Source organism: Erythrolamprus reginae, chromosome 1 (genome assembly GCF_031021105.1).
Source record: "Erythrolamprus reginae isolate rEryReg1 chromosome 1, rEryReg1.hap1, whole genome shotgun sequence".
NCBI classification, from domain to species: domain Eukaryota; kingdom Metazoa; phylum Chordata; class Lepidosauria; order Squamata; family Dipsadidae; genus Erythrolamprus; species Erythrolamprus reginae.
Window position 1 is genome coordinate 23182982 of NC_091950.1, and position 15231 is coordinate 23198212.

At 43.4% G+C, this 15231-nt stretch overlaps 1 protein-coding gene across 5 annotated transcripts in view; it reads right to left on the bottom strand.

Annotated features, from left to right (window-relative positions):
• The window catches only part of NFIC (nuclear factor I C), a 246219-nt gene that overhangs the window by 126381 nt on the left and 104607 nt on the right, over positions 1 to 15231 (bottom strand). For all 5 annotated transcript variants that reach the window (XM_070747089.1, XM_070747096.1, XM_070747080.1 and 2 more), the window contains exon 2: positions 8976 to 9507. In XM_070747089.1, the coding sequence (XP_070603190.1) occupies positions 8976 to 9507 (532 nt within the window). The remainder of the gene's footprint in view (positions 1 to 8975; positions 9508 to 15231) is intronic.

Consider the following 15231-nt stretch of genomic DNA (forward strand, 5'->3'; position numbering starts at 1 on the left):
AGACATTTATTTAACACATGACTTGGAGACCCAACCTTGCAGGACGAAGAGCCAATACAGCGTTAAGATCGTCCCCTGTGTTCCCCATCTCTATTAATTTATAATAATAATAATTTATTAGATTTGTATGCTGCCCCTCTCCGAAGACTCGGGGCGGCTCACAACAATAACAAAAAACAATATTATAGGGAAACAAATCTAATATTAAAAAAGAAGCATATAAAACCCTATCATATTTAAAAACCAAACAACACATACATACCAAACATAAAATATAAAATAGCCTGGGGGAAAGGTGTCTCAACTCCCCCATGCCTGGCGGTATAGGTGGGTCTTGAGTAGTTTACAAAAGACAAGGAGGGTGGGGGCAGTTCTGATCTCTGGGGGGAGTTGATTCCAGAGGGCCGGGGCTGCCACAGAGAAGGCTCTTTCCCTGGGGCCCAGCAGATGACATTGTTTAGTCGACGGGACCTGGAGAAGGCCAACTCTGTGGGACCTTATCGGTCGCTGGGATTCATGCAGTAGCAGGCGATTCCAGAGGTACTCTGGTCCAATGCCATATAAGGCTTTAAAGGTCATAACCAACACTTTGAATTGTGACCGGAAATTGATCAGCAGCCAATGCAGGCCGCGGAGTGTTGTAGAAACGTGGGCAAATCTGGGAAGCCCCACGGTGGCTCTCGCGGCCGCGTTCTGCACGATCTGAAGTTTCTGAACACTTTTCAAAGGTAGCCCCATGTAGAGAGCATTGAAGTAATCGAACCTCGAGGTGATGAGGGCATGAGCGACTGTGAGCAATGACTCCCTGTCCAAATAGGGCCGCAACTGGTGCACCAGGCGAACCTGGGCAAACGCCCCCCTCGCCACAGCCGAAAGATGATTTTCCAAAAGATATAGGATAGTGATGGCGAACCTATGGCATGGATGCCACAGGTGGCACGCAGAGCCATATCTCCTGGCACGTGAGCCGTTGCCCTATCTCAGCTCCAACGTCCATGTGTGTACCGGCCAGCTGATTTCTGGCTCGCAGAGGCTCTGCGAGGGCATTTTGGCTTCCAAGAGCCTCCGGGAGGTTGGTGGGGGGCGTTTTTACCCTCCCCCAGCTCCAAGGAAGCCTTTACAGCCTGGGGAGGGCAAAACACAAGCCTACTGGGCCCACCAGAAGTTGGAAAACAGGCCATTTCCGGCCTTCAGAGGGCCTCTTGGAGGGGTGGAGGAAGCTGTTTTTGCCCTCCCCAGACATTGAATTATGGGTGTGGGCACTCACGCATGCGTGATAGTGCGCATGCACACTCTTTCAGCAAATAAGGGAAAAAAGGTTCACCATCACTGGCATAGGATGGCCTTGAACCCCTCAAAAGAATGCTTTGTGGCTGACTCTGTCCCCTCATGAAAATCCCCCGTCCCAAGTTCCCATAAACATCTATCCCCAACTTGTGCACATTTATCCCCAACTTGTGCACCGGCTTTCCACCTGTATTTTACCAAGAAAACCATGTACAGGTAGTCCTCAACTTATGAACAGAATTTTTATTGCTAAGCAAGGCAGTTTGTTAAGTGAGTCACACACAATTTTATGATCTTTTTTTAACCATGGTTGTTAAGTGACTTGTTGCAACTGTGAAGTAAAGCAGATATTTGTTAACAAAATTTGGAAGGGATCTTGGTGGTCTTCCAATCCAACCCAGGGCTCAAGCAGGATTCCCTAAATCAGGGGTCTCCAACCTTAGCAACTTTAAGACTTGTGGACTTCAACTCCCAGAGTTCCTCAGCCAGCCATGATCCTGGCGTATCATTTACCTCAGAGGTCTTCAAACTTAGCCACTTTAAGACTTGTGGACTTCAACTCACCGAAATCCACAAGTCTTAAAGTGGCCAAGTTTGAATATCTCTGTTCTAAATATATTCATTTAGGACTTTTATGTGCCCTTTCATAGGTCTTGCCAGTTTTAAGTCTCTGTGCATCATCCCTGTGGTGTCAGCTAGGACTTTTATATGTCTATAAGGATAACAATCCCTTGGAGATCCCTGACTGGCTGGCACGACTTAAAAAGAATCAAAGGTGGTAAAAATAAAACCAGTGCACTACCACAAGCCTCTGCTACAAACAGCCACGGCATGAAAAGGATGACACGTGCATCAGGGGATCACAATGCCAGCCTTGGCCCCACTCGCTTACATCTGGCCGTTGCACACATGTACGTCGGTCACATGATTTGCACCATGATATTGCGACATATATTTAATCATTCCTCCACCCCACCCCCGCCTGTGCCTTTTCCTCTGTGGACATCCATGCTCAGCAGTCGGTCAGGGGACAGAGCAAATGTACACAACATCTATTTGAAAGAAGAGTTAGCTGATTGATTCTGCTAGGAGGTTAAAAGCGAAAAAAAAATAAAAAAAATTCCTGCTTTGAAACAGCGTATTGCAAAAGAACTTAGCCCAGAGCATCACCGCATTGTTAGCGCAAAGGCATCGGGCAAAAGAATTTGCAGCTGATTCAAAAACCTTGATTACAGAAGTGTAATTTTTTACACTCAGAGTCTGTTTCGGAGTGAGCAGCATGTAAATGCAACAAATAAATAAAAATAAACAGATAAAGAGCCCGAGAGTTCAAAGATAGTACAGGCAGTCCTCAACTTACAACAGTTTGCTTAGTGACCACTCAAAGTTACAACAGCGCTGAAAAAAGTTTGACTGATGACCATTTTTCACACTTACGATTGTTGCAAACATCCCCATGGTCATGCGATTCACATTTAGTTGCTTGACAACTGACTCGCATTTATGATGGTTAAAGTATCCGAGGGTCCTGTAATCCCCTTTTCCAACCTCCTGACAAGCAAAGTCAATGGGGGAACCAGATTAATTTAACAACTGTGTGTTACTAATTGAACATCTGCAGGGATTCACTTAACAAAAGTGACATGGAATGTTGTAAAATGGAGCAAAAGCCAGTTAACAAATTCCTCACTTAGCAACATACGTTTGGGGCTCCATTGTGGTCATGCATTGATTACCTATACAAGTAGTCCTCAACTTACAACCATTCACCTAGTGACTGTTCCAAATTTACAACAACCTTGAAAAATATAACTTGGACTTATGATCATCAGTATCTCCATCAGGTTAAAATTCAGGCACTTGGCAAGTGGCATCCTCAATAGAATAGAATAGAATTATTTTATTGGCCAAGTGTGATTGGACAGACCAGGAATTTGTCTTGGTGCATATGCTCTCAGTGTACATAAAAGAAAATATAGATTTGTCAAGAATCATGTGGAAATGAATCATCAGTTGATTCATTTAATGACTTTGTGATTCACTTAACAACTGCAGTGATTCAGTGAAAGGATTTGCTTCACATGTGGCATTTAACAATGGTTTGCCTAACTATAGTCTATGACAACATTGGCTAAATGTGCACATTCTCCTAAGCTCTCTTTTACTTATGTCTTTTACAGTACAGTGGTACCGCTACCTAAGAGCGCCTCTACTTACAAACTTTTCTAGATAAGAACCAGGTGTTCAAGATTTTTTGCCTCTTCTCAAGAACCATTTTCCACTTACAAACCTGATCCTCTGAAAGTGTAACCGGAAAAGGCAGGGAGAAGCCTCCATGGGGCCTCTCGAGGAATCTCTTGGGAGGAAACAAGGAAGGAAAAGGCGGGGAGAAGCCTCCACGGGGCCTCTCTAGGAATCTCTTGGGAGGAAACAGGGCCTCCATCTCCCTGTGTTTTCCCCAACCGCATACATTATTTGCTTTTACATTGATTCTTATGGGAAAAATTGCTTCTTCTTACAAACTTTTCTACTTAAGAACCTGGTCACGGAATGAATTAAGTTCGTAAGTAGAGGTACCACTGGTTTTTTAAAAATATATTACAGTTGCCATTACTATTCTGTATTTTATCATTTTTATTTTGACATGGCCTAACGGCTAATTAGTAAATTCTTATACACAACAGAATAAAATCAGAGCTGCTAGTTCTCTAGCTGGCACTGGCCTTCATTCTTCTCAAGAATCTAGGATGTCGTAAGGTATTGGTGTAGTGCGGACCCACAGTATGTGGCCCTTAGTAATTGACAGATGAAAATACTGTCAATGCCCAGATTTTTTTAAAGTGCCAGCCAAGGTTTTTAATATGCTACCCAATAACCACTGGGACCACCTTGGTCAGTTTATGTCATAAACAGTATGAGATGATGGACAGCCAGTTTGAGCAGTGGTTAAGACATCAAGCTAGAAATTGGGAAACCCTGAGTTCTAATTGTGCCTTTTGTTGGGCCGGTCAGCCCTAGGAAGGAGGCAATGGCAAACCTCTTCTGAAAAACCTCGTCAAGAAAACTGCAGGGACCTATGGAAGCAGTGCTCTAGAATTGGACACAATTAGATGAGGAAGAGGAGGAAGAAGAAGAGGATTAGGAGGCCGATTAGGCTCCGGGTCTCGTCGAATAAACAATGCTGTCTGGCGGGACCTAGGGGAAGAGCCTTCTCTGTGGCGGCCCTGGCCCTCTGGAATCAACTCCCCCCAGAGATCAGGACTACCCCCACTCTCCTTGCCTTTCGTAAAATTTTGAAAACTCACCTATGTTGCCAGGCATGGGGAAATTAGCACACCGCTTAGCTATTGAGGTTTATGCATGGTTTGTTTCGTTTGTATGATTGTTTTTTATAAGGGTTTTTACACTGTTTTTAAGTATTGGATTTGTATTCATTGTATTGTTTTCCTTGTGAGCCGCTCCGAGTCCTCAGAGAGGGGCGGCATACAAATCTAATAAATAATAAATAAATAATAAAAAAGGAGGTGATAAATGCCCAGATAAATTCAGAAAAGGAACATGTTGCCAAGCTGCTAAACATAAGAATTCACATTCTACAGTCAACTAAACAATACAGGTTGGCGGGCCTGCAGGGAAGGGCCTTCTCTGTGGCTGCCCCGGCCCAATGGAACCAACCACCCCCCATGTCTGTACTACTCCCACCCTATTGGCCTTCAGGAAGGCCTTAAAGACCTGGCTTTGCTTGCAGGCCTGTGGGCCATGACTGCTACATCTAGTCACTGTTGTGAGTGATTGATGTGTGTGTGTGTCTGATTGGACAGTTTGTCAAGGATTTATTAATTGCAAGTATAATGGGTTTTTTAAATTGTCAGTATAACTGTTTTTACTATTTATATTTGACTTTTTAACACTGTATTGTATTATTTATGTTGTAAGCCGCTCTGAGTCCCATGGGATTGGGCAGCATAGAAGTCAAATAATAATATAATAATAATAATAATAATAATAATAATAATAATAATAATAGCAGCAACAACAACAACAACAATAATATATTAGATTTGTATGCCGCCCCTCTCCGAGAGAGAGAGATAGATAGATGAATGAATGAATGAACCAATCAATCAATCAATCAATCAATCAGAAATCTGGCAGTACTTTTTCCAACTAAGCCAAGCTTTCTCCAAATGTTTGCTGCCATAGATCCACACAGGGATCTTCCCACAGCCTACCTTAAATAATACTAAGGAGCCACCTTAAATAATAGGAAGGAGGGAGGGGGAGAGGAAACTCAAGCACAACTCTTCTCAGCCTAGAGAAAGTGACAGCTCCTAGAAACTGTTATCAGCTGCCTATTTACTACCAATTGGAGGGATCAGGTGATTTCAAGGCTGCCTGAAGACCAACACAAGGGGGTCAAGGTCAGGAGGCAGCCTTGAAGAGAAGCAGCTTGCGAGGCCCCAACAAGTCAATGACCTCCCAGATTCTGTATAAAAATAAAGCAGGAAAGAAACGCATTTTCCTCCTTCCCTTCCCTTAAAAGTTATCGCTCCTCTCCTTGTATAGCTCTTGTGTGAGTTCATGGAGGAGCGAGAAGAGGAAATCCTGTGGTCTTTTTCATTCTGTCCTCCAAAGGCTGCAGAGAATTGTGAAATGTCATTTTAAGAGAAAGCAGGGCAGAAAAGCGGTATTGCAAGCAACCACAAGGTCAAGTATTCCCAACCTTGGGCTCCCCAGATAGGCTGGATAGCAAACGCCCATCAGTCTCAGCTAGCATTTTGGTTGGCAGGAGAAAATTAGGAATGCTGGATTGACTCGGCTGGAATTAACTGGATGAAGCAGTTTTTATACTTTTGGTGCCTTAGATCAGTGTTTCCCAACCTTGGCAACTTGAAGATATTTGGACTTCAACTCCCAGAATTCCCCAACCAGTGAATGCTGGCTGGGGAATTCTGGAAATTGAAGTCCAGATATCTTCAAGTTGCCCAGGTTGGGAAACACTGCCTTAGATAATGTAATGCAAGACTATTCATTCTTTCACCCCACCCCTGTCCTATTGTCTCTCCTATATTCCATATATCTTCTCTTCTATCCCTATATCTTTCTTCTATTCTCTCATTGATTATTTTATCCTATACTCTCTCTTGTATTCTTTCTCTAATTCTATTTCCTCGAAGGTGTCCTCTATTACCTTCATTGTGTATTATTGTGTATTGGACTAACTAACTAACTAACTAACTAACTAACTAACTAACTAACTAACTCAATCAATCAATCAATCAATCAATCGGATGGTCTAGTTTTGGTCGCCGTGATACAGAAAAGACATTAAAATTCTAGAACAGTGATGGCGAATTTTTTTTTGCTTGGGTGCCAAAAGACTGAGCATGTAAACAACCTCATTAAGGGTTGAAATGTTGATTTGCTTCATGCAACAGAACAGAACAGAAAGAACAGAATAGAATAATAGAGTTGGAAGGGACCTTGGAGGTCTTCTAGTTCAAACTCCTGTTTAGGCAGGAAACTCTACATCACTTCAGACAGATGGTTATCCAACATCTTCTTAAAAACTTCCAGTGTTGGAGCATTCACAACTTCTGGAGGCAAGCTGTTCCACGGATTAATTGTTCTAACTGTCAGGGAATCTCTCCTTAGTTCTAAGTTGCTTCTCTCCTTGTTTATAATAACAATAATAACAACAACAGAGTTGGAAGGGACCTTGGAGGTCTTCTAGTCCAACCCTCTGCTCGAGCAGGAGACCCTATACTACTTCAGACAGATGATTATCCAACATCTTCTTTAAAACGTCAAGTGTTGGAACATTCACAACTTCTGGAGGCAAGCTGTTCCACGGATTAATTGTTCTAACTGTCAGAAAAGTTCTCCTTAGTTCTAAGTTACTTCTCTCCTGGTTTAGTTTCCACCCACTACTTCTTGTTCTATCATCAGGTGCTTTGGAGAATAGCTTGACTCCCTCTTCTTTGTGGCAGCCCCTGAAATATTGGAACACTGCTATTATGTCTCCTCTGGTCCTTCTTTTCATTAAACTAGACATGTCCAGTTCCTGCAGCTTCATACATTTTAGCCTCCAGTCCCCTAATCATCTTTGTTGCTCTTCCCTGCACTCTTTCCAGAGTCTCAACATCCATTTTTGCATTGTAGACTTGGAAGGGACCTTAAAAGTCTTCGAATCCAACCTCCTGTTATGTCAATAAGCAAGGCAGAAAAGTTTTTGATGAATGCAAATGCAAAGTCCTAATTTCTATAGGCACCACTGTGAAATGTGACCAAGCATCCTTTCTTTTATACCGATTTGCAAATTCTAAAGTAAACGCTTGTCTTTATTTTGAAGGCTTTAATGAACTTGGGGCAGCCTGCTTATAAAACCTTAGATTTGCACTACTTAGATGTTTTTTAACAAGAAACCTTGGTTTTAATTCAGTTTTGGCCTTGATGAGTCTCATGAAGCCAATTTGCATAAGGGCAACTGAAAGGGATTTGATTCCTGACATAAATCCAGTAGCTTTCAAATATTCTTACCTTTAGAGACCCAATCCCACAATTAATTAATTATCCACTGCTACAAAACTAATCTCAGCCTAAAGGATTGTACAGGACCATTCTCCTATGAAAGTAACCAGGTATGTTCAGTTTTTACAAGTATCCAAAATACTCCGTAATGCATACAAACCACAGCACTGAAGTTGCATGTTGAATTATATCCTCTCCCAAAATATCCCAGAAACTATATAGACCCCAAGTACAGTGCTACAAAAAAAAAGGGATATTCGCCCAGACAGAAAAGTCTTCACTGTCTAAGGCCTTTTAACAATAGCCTTTGATTTACAACCACAATTGGGAGCAGAATTTCTGTTGCTAAACAAGGTGGTTATTAAATGAGTCATGTCTGATTTTACAACCTTTTTGGCCCACTTATTAAGCAAATCATGGCAATGAAGCGAGCAGCGGTGGGCTACGAGCCAGAATGCTAAATTGCCCTCGCTGCAGCGGCTCGTAAATTCTTGCGGGGCAAGCACGATTTTGCTGCTGCACCTGTGGAGGCAGCAAAATCGCGCACGGAGCCACAGGTGCACCCTTATTTCGGCATGTGCGGAAGGAAAAATCCTCTCCGAAACATGGGCGCATCTATGGCTTCGTGGGCGATTTGGCTGCCTCCACAGGAGCAGGAGCAGAATCGCGCTGGCCCCGCAAGAACTTACGAGCTGCGGCGGCGAGTGCAATTTAGCGTTCCGGCTCCTAGCCCCCCACTGGAAGCAAGTCATATGGTTGTTATGTGAAATTGGTCCCTCCCCAAATGACTGCTTGTCAGAACCTGGGAAGGTCACAAATGGTTGTAAGTCAAGGACTATCTGTAGAAGGCCATCGAGAGGATAGAAAGCAAAGAACCGCTACTATATTTCATACATAGTACCTGTAAGTAAGAGAGACAACCACTAAATATGACAGTTTGTTATGTCTTAAGCCCTGTTGTGGCTCAATTGCCATTGTCTTCCTTGCTGGCTTAAACCACTGAACCTCCTGTGGGCGCGCAGGGACTCATGACCGATGACTCGTTTGATCCCTCCATCAGTCTCCCACAATATCATAGCTAAGGACTCCCGCAATATCATAGCTAAGGACTCCTTGAATGAGCCCAATCTTAGGTGACAACCAGCTTGGAAGCCTACCTCTCTCGCGGACGAAATATGCCAGGTAGAGGTCAAGCTCCTTGACCGAGACACTGATGTGGTGTGGCTGGACACAGAGGATAGGGTTGGTGCACTGGGTGGACTTGACAAGGCGTTCCCCGTCGGTGCTCTCCAGCGGGATCCCTTTGAAGAGGATCACCATGACGAGGTCGAGGCGCCAGACTTTGTCGGCCTGGCGGAGACAGTCGATTCGGCGCATTTTGCCCTTCTGATCGGGGTTGGAGAGGACGCAGCACGCGGGCTTCTTCCCCGTGATGGAGAGCACAAAGTCCTCCCGGTACTCGGGGCGGATGTCCTTGCGCAGCTTGGCCAGCAAGCGCGAAGCCCACTTCTGTTTCACTTCCGGCTTCTCGTTGAGCAGCTCGTCTTTGACGGCCCGCTCCTCGTCTTTCGTCATCCGTTTCTCGTGTTTCTTGAAGTACTTGCGCTTCCGGGCCTGGAGGTTGAACCAGGTATAGGCGAAGGCCCGGACATGAGGGAGGAGGGCCTCAATGAAAGGATGGAATTCATCCTGAAGAGATTGAGAGAAAAAGAAAAAAAGAGTGGTCAGGCATAAGCTGTGCTTGGAAACATTGCTCTGCTCCTCTCAAGCTAACAAAAAGGGTGCGTGTTGGATTGCCAGGATCATAGAAACCTGCCTGATTTTTAGAAACAGACACCTGAAGCCCTGCTCTTCATTTTGTTGCCTTACAGATAGTCCTCGACTTGCGACTGGTCTTTTAACAACTGTTTGAAATGCTAACAACATATTATGGGGTATTTATGGACTTTCTAACAAACCTATTATGGGGCATTGGACTTTTTTCTCCCCTGATTTATTCCATTTTCCCCCCCGAATTCCCTGATAATTCCCTGATATTTCCCGCGCCGCCGATTTCCCTGATAATTCCCTGATTTCCCTGTTTTCTAGGTTTGCTGGACACCCTGCTTTCCTTCACGGAATTCAGCATTTGAAAACTCTGTGTTTCATACAAGCGCAGAGGACAAATTGCTCTGGTTTCTTTTAAGGAAAATCTGCCTCAGGAGGCCCCACAGTTGAACAGATACAGCCTGTCAGCCATTTCTCCAACTTGAGCAGAGATCTTGTCTGTCACCTATAATACCCTGAGGAGTCGACAGGTCATGGATCCCATTTGCAGGAACAAAGATAGCCATGCTTGGACACACCAGGTTATCTCTGTCCTAAGAGAAGAGAGGAAGCCATGGACCATATTCAGAACTACCAGCAAAAATTTCAAGCTAACTATAAGTAGATCTAGACACGGGTCTCCAACCTTGGCAGTTTTGAGGCCTGTGGACTTCAACTCCCAGAATTCCCAGCGGGCTGAGAGGATTCTGAGAGTTGAGGTCCTCAGGTCTCCAGGTTCTCAAGGTTGAACACCAGATCTAGAAGAAGGACAATGCCCCGGTCCTGATCTCCACAAGGATGAAACCAGTGAAAGACTCCCCGTCGCCAGCGCTATCAGTGCGCTCCTGGTGACTGGCGGAAGTGCATGTGTGTCTGGTGTGCGCAGGAAGCAAAATCTCACGTGACAATGCTTGCGCATGAGAGATTTCACCGGGTTTTGGTGATTTCTTTGCTTCGACAAAGCAAAAAAACGCCAAAAACCAGCGAATTGCTTTTTATTTGTTTGTTTGTTTATTAAACTTCTAGGTCGCCCTTCTCAACCAACTCAGGGCAGCATACAGCGCAATAAATACAATATGATACAATGTGTAGAAATCTAATTATTTTTTAAAAATGCTATCAAAATAAGAAAATTTCTAAAAAAAACCCATCTATCCCGACACAGCCGTACACATTCATCCAATCCAATCACTCACAGCATCAGCTGGGGCCAATCTCACTCCTCATGGCCCCTATGCCTATCAGCAGAGATAGGTCTTCAAAAGCTTTGCGAAATACCAAGAGGCGGGACGGTAGATATCTCTGAATGGAGTTTGTTCCAAAGGGCTGGGGCTGCCACAGAAAAGGCTCTTCTCCTAGGTCCTGCCAGATGACATTGTCTGGTCCGACGGGACCTTGAGAAGGCTGACTCTGTGGGACCTGGGATACATGAGGCAGAAGATAGTCCTGGTCGCTGGGATACATGAGGCACAAGATAATCCTCGTATGTGCAGAAGCCAAATAACACGCGCATACAGGATGCGGAGATTCGTGCGCATCTCCATTTTTCCAACTGGAACTGCATACCGGAGCGTTCATGCAGCCGCCTCACTATTGGCTGAAGCCCTGGAAGATTTAAGATTAAGTTTTAATTGGATTTGTATGCCTCTCCTCTCCGAGGACTCGGGGCGGCTCACAGCATGTACAAGAAACAGAAAACAGTAATGAAAATCCAGTTAATAATACATTAAAACAATCTTTAAAAATCCTAATTAAAAAACTATCAATACCATTCATTTGACAATCATAATAAAAACATTCATTTGTCGGGGGGGGGGAAGATATAAAACCCCCAGATGAGTTTTAAAACTCTTTCCGAAGGCGAGGAGGGTGGGGGGCAGTGTGAATCTCCGGGAGGAGTTGATTCCAGAGGGCCGGGGCCCCCACAGAGAAGGCTCTTTCCCTAGGTCCCGCCAGCCAACATTGTCTGGTCGACGGGACCCTAAGGAGACCAACTGTGTGGGACCTCCCCGGACGCTGGGATTCATGTGGCAGAAGGCGGTCTCAGAGATAATCTGGTCCTATGCCATGTAAGGCTTTATAGATCATAACTAACACTTTGAATTGTGTCTGGAAACAGATTGGTAGCTAATACAATCCGCGGAGTGATGACGAGATATGGGCATAGAAACGTAGAAGACTGACGGCAGAAAAAGACCTCATGGTCCATCTAGTTTGCCCGTATACTATTTTTTGTATTTTGTCTTAGGATGGATCTATGTTTATCCCAGGCATGTTTAAATTCAGTTACTGTGGATTTACCAACCACGTCTGCTGGAAGTTTGTTCCAAGGATCTACTACTCTTTCAGTAAAATAATATTTTCTCATGTTGCTTTTGATCTTATCTATCTATCTATCTATCTATCTATCTATCTATCTATCTATCTATCTATCTATCTATCTATCTATCTATCTATCCCCCAACTAACTTCAGATTGTGTCCCCTTCTTCTTGTGTTCACTTTCCTATTAAACACACTTCCCTTCTGAACCTTATTTAACCCTTTGACATATTTAAATGTTTCGATCATGTCCCCCCTTTTCCTTCTGTCCTCCAGACTATACAGATTGAGTTCATTAAGTCTTTCCTGATACGTTTTATGCTTAAGACCTTCCACCATTCTTGTAGCCCGTCTTTGGACCCGTTCAATTTTGTCAATATCTTTTTGTAGGTGAGGTCTCCAGAACTGAACACAGTATTCCAAATGTGGTCTCACCAGCGCTCTATATAGTGGGATCACAATCTCCCTCTTCCTGCTTGTTATACCTCTAGCTATTCAGCCAAGTATCCTGCTTGCTTTCCCTACCGCCTGACCACACTTGCTCACCCATTTTGAGACTGTCAGAAATCACTACCCCTAAATCTTTCTCTTCTGAAGTTTTTGCTAACACAGAACTGCCAATACAATACTCAGATTGAGGATTCCTTTTCCCCAAGTGCATTATTTTCCATTTGGAAACATTAAACTGCATGTCTTGGAAAGCCCAAAACCGCTCTCGCAGCTGCATTTTGGACAAGCTGAAGTTTCCGAACACTTTTCAAAGGTAGTGTAGAGATGGATTCTCCTCCCGCCTTTGGCTTCAGCCAAGCTTTTTTGGCCGTTGTCCCACGTGCTTTGCTTCAGCTGAAGAAACAGAGATTTCCCCAGCGAGCCTTCCAACCCCAAGGAGAGAGGACAGTTAAGAGTTTCCTTTCAGGAAAAGGGAAAGGAAACGAAACAGGCTGCCCACAAATGGAGCTGAAAAGACAAACAAGAAGGACACTCTTATCCAGAAAAGTGATTTCAGGGGAAAGCCATGAGAGGAAAGGGAAACCCATCATGCTGGGCACAGGGGCATTCACACACACACACACACACACACACACACACACACAAATGAGAAAGGCAGCCTCATGGGGTGAAAGTTCACTTTCAAGATGGCTGCCAGATTGATGGCAGATTACCTCAGATTCCCCTCAGCTTTTTGCTCTCCATCCATACAGCTTTTTGGTTATCACATGGACCTATTTATTATCATTGCATTCCTTTGTTGTTATTTACTTATAAAATTTATTTGCTGCCCATTTTGTATCCTATCAACAATTATTTTATCCTTTATTTTATACTGTTCCGTTATTTTACTTCTGTTTACGCATCTTTTCTATTTTTCTTCCTTTGTATTATTGGAAGCTGTCTAGAACAGCCCTATGGCGAGTGGGTGGCAAATAAATTTAACAAAGAAACAAACAAATAATAATAATAAGAGGAGGAGGGGAAGGGGGAGAAAGAAGAGGAGGAAGAGGAAGAGGAAAAAGAAGAGGAGGAAGAGGAAGAAGGGAAAGAGGAGCAGGAGCAGGAGAGAAGACAGAGATACTACATCTCTTCTAAACACACGACACCACACTCAGGCAGGTCACCTTAAACACAACCTAAGCATAGCCCATAAAATCATCTGCTACAACGTCCTTCCTGTCAATGACTACTTCAGCTTCAACCACAACAACACACGAGCACACAAACTTAAAGTAAACTGCACCAAACTCGACTGCAGGAAATAGGACTTTAGTAACCGAGTCGTTGATGCATGGAACTCGCTACCTGACTCTGTAGTATCATCACCTAACCCCCAAAACCTACCTACTTACTTACTTACTTACTTACTTACTTTGTTTGTTTATTTATTTTGTACAATACACAATGAGGGTTTTAGTGGGTATATATCTATGTACACATAGTAAAATACATGATGAAGGTTATAGAGGAGATACTCATAGTAAAATATATCTAAGAAATAATAGAAAAGAAGGTATAGTAATAGAACATATCAATGAAAGAATAGAAGAAGAGATATAGGAATAGAAGAAAGGAATAGGAGATATAGGAGAGCAATAGGACAGGGGACGGAAGGCATTCTAGTGCACTTGTACTCGCCCCTTACTGACCTCTTAGGAATCTGGATAGGTCAACCATAGATAATCTAAGGGTAAATTGTTGGGGTTTGGGGATGACACTATGGAGTCCGGTAATGAATTCCATGCTTCGACAACTCGGTTACTGAAGTCATATTTTTTATAGTCAAGTTTGGAGCGGTTAATATTAAGTTTAAATCTGTTGTGTGCTCTTGTGTTGTTGTGGTTGAAGCTGAAGTAGTCGCCGACAGGCAGGACGTTGCAGCATATGATCTTGTGGGCAATACTTAGATCTTGTTTAGATCCTTAGACTATCCACTGTTGACCTCTCCCGATTTCTAAGAGGTCAGTAAGGGGCGTGCATAAGTGCACCAGCGTGCCTTCCGTCCCTTGTCCTAATGTTTCTCTCTTGTATATAAACATTGCTTTATCTTTGTATACCAATATGTACTTGTCAAAACAAACAAACAAATAAATAAATTCTGAAGAAGCCTAACCTAACCTAACCTCTTTTTGAGGTTTCTGCACACGAACATATGATCAAAAAAATTAATGGCATCAGAAGAAAACTTGTCAGGGGGGACGTTCCTGCTGCCGTTACTTAAAATCTGCTTCTCCGTTTGAACTCTTGAAGGCTTTCCACCAACAGCCAGCATTACCACTCCACCCCAGTGCCAAAATGATTTGGCCTCTGCAAAGAGTTACTTGGCACGGCTGACTTCCTCATGCAGCTGGAGATAGCAATCAAAGATCAACATGACCCTGCTTTCCGCATAAAATCTACCGCTCATTTAAGTTGTGCAACATCAATTGCACACAAACTGGCAGAGGCAGAGCTACCATGAATTTAAAAAAAAAATCCATCCTGAGATAGAAATGTAAGAAAACCTCCCTCCCCTCCAGGCTTCATTGTTTCATGGATAATATTAATACAACAAAGGTTGAGAAGAAATGTTTTATTAAAAAATATTTTACTCTCTGGATGCGTGTTTTCCAAATTTAACAACTTTAAGGTGTACGGACTTCAACTCCCAAAGTTCGCTAGCCACCACGAGCATTCCGGGGGTTGAAGTCCACACAAGTTATAGTTGTCCAGTTTAAAAACACTGTTTTATTTATTTATTTATTTATTTGATTTGTATGCTGCCCCTCTCTGCAGACTCGGGGCGGCTAACAAC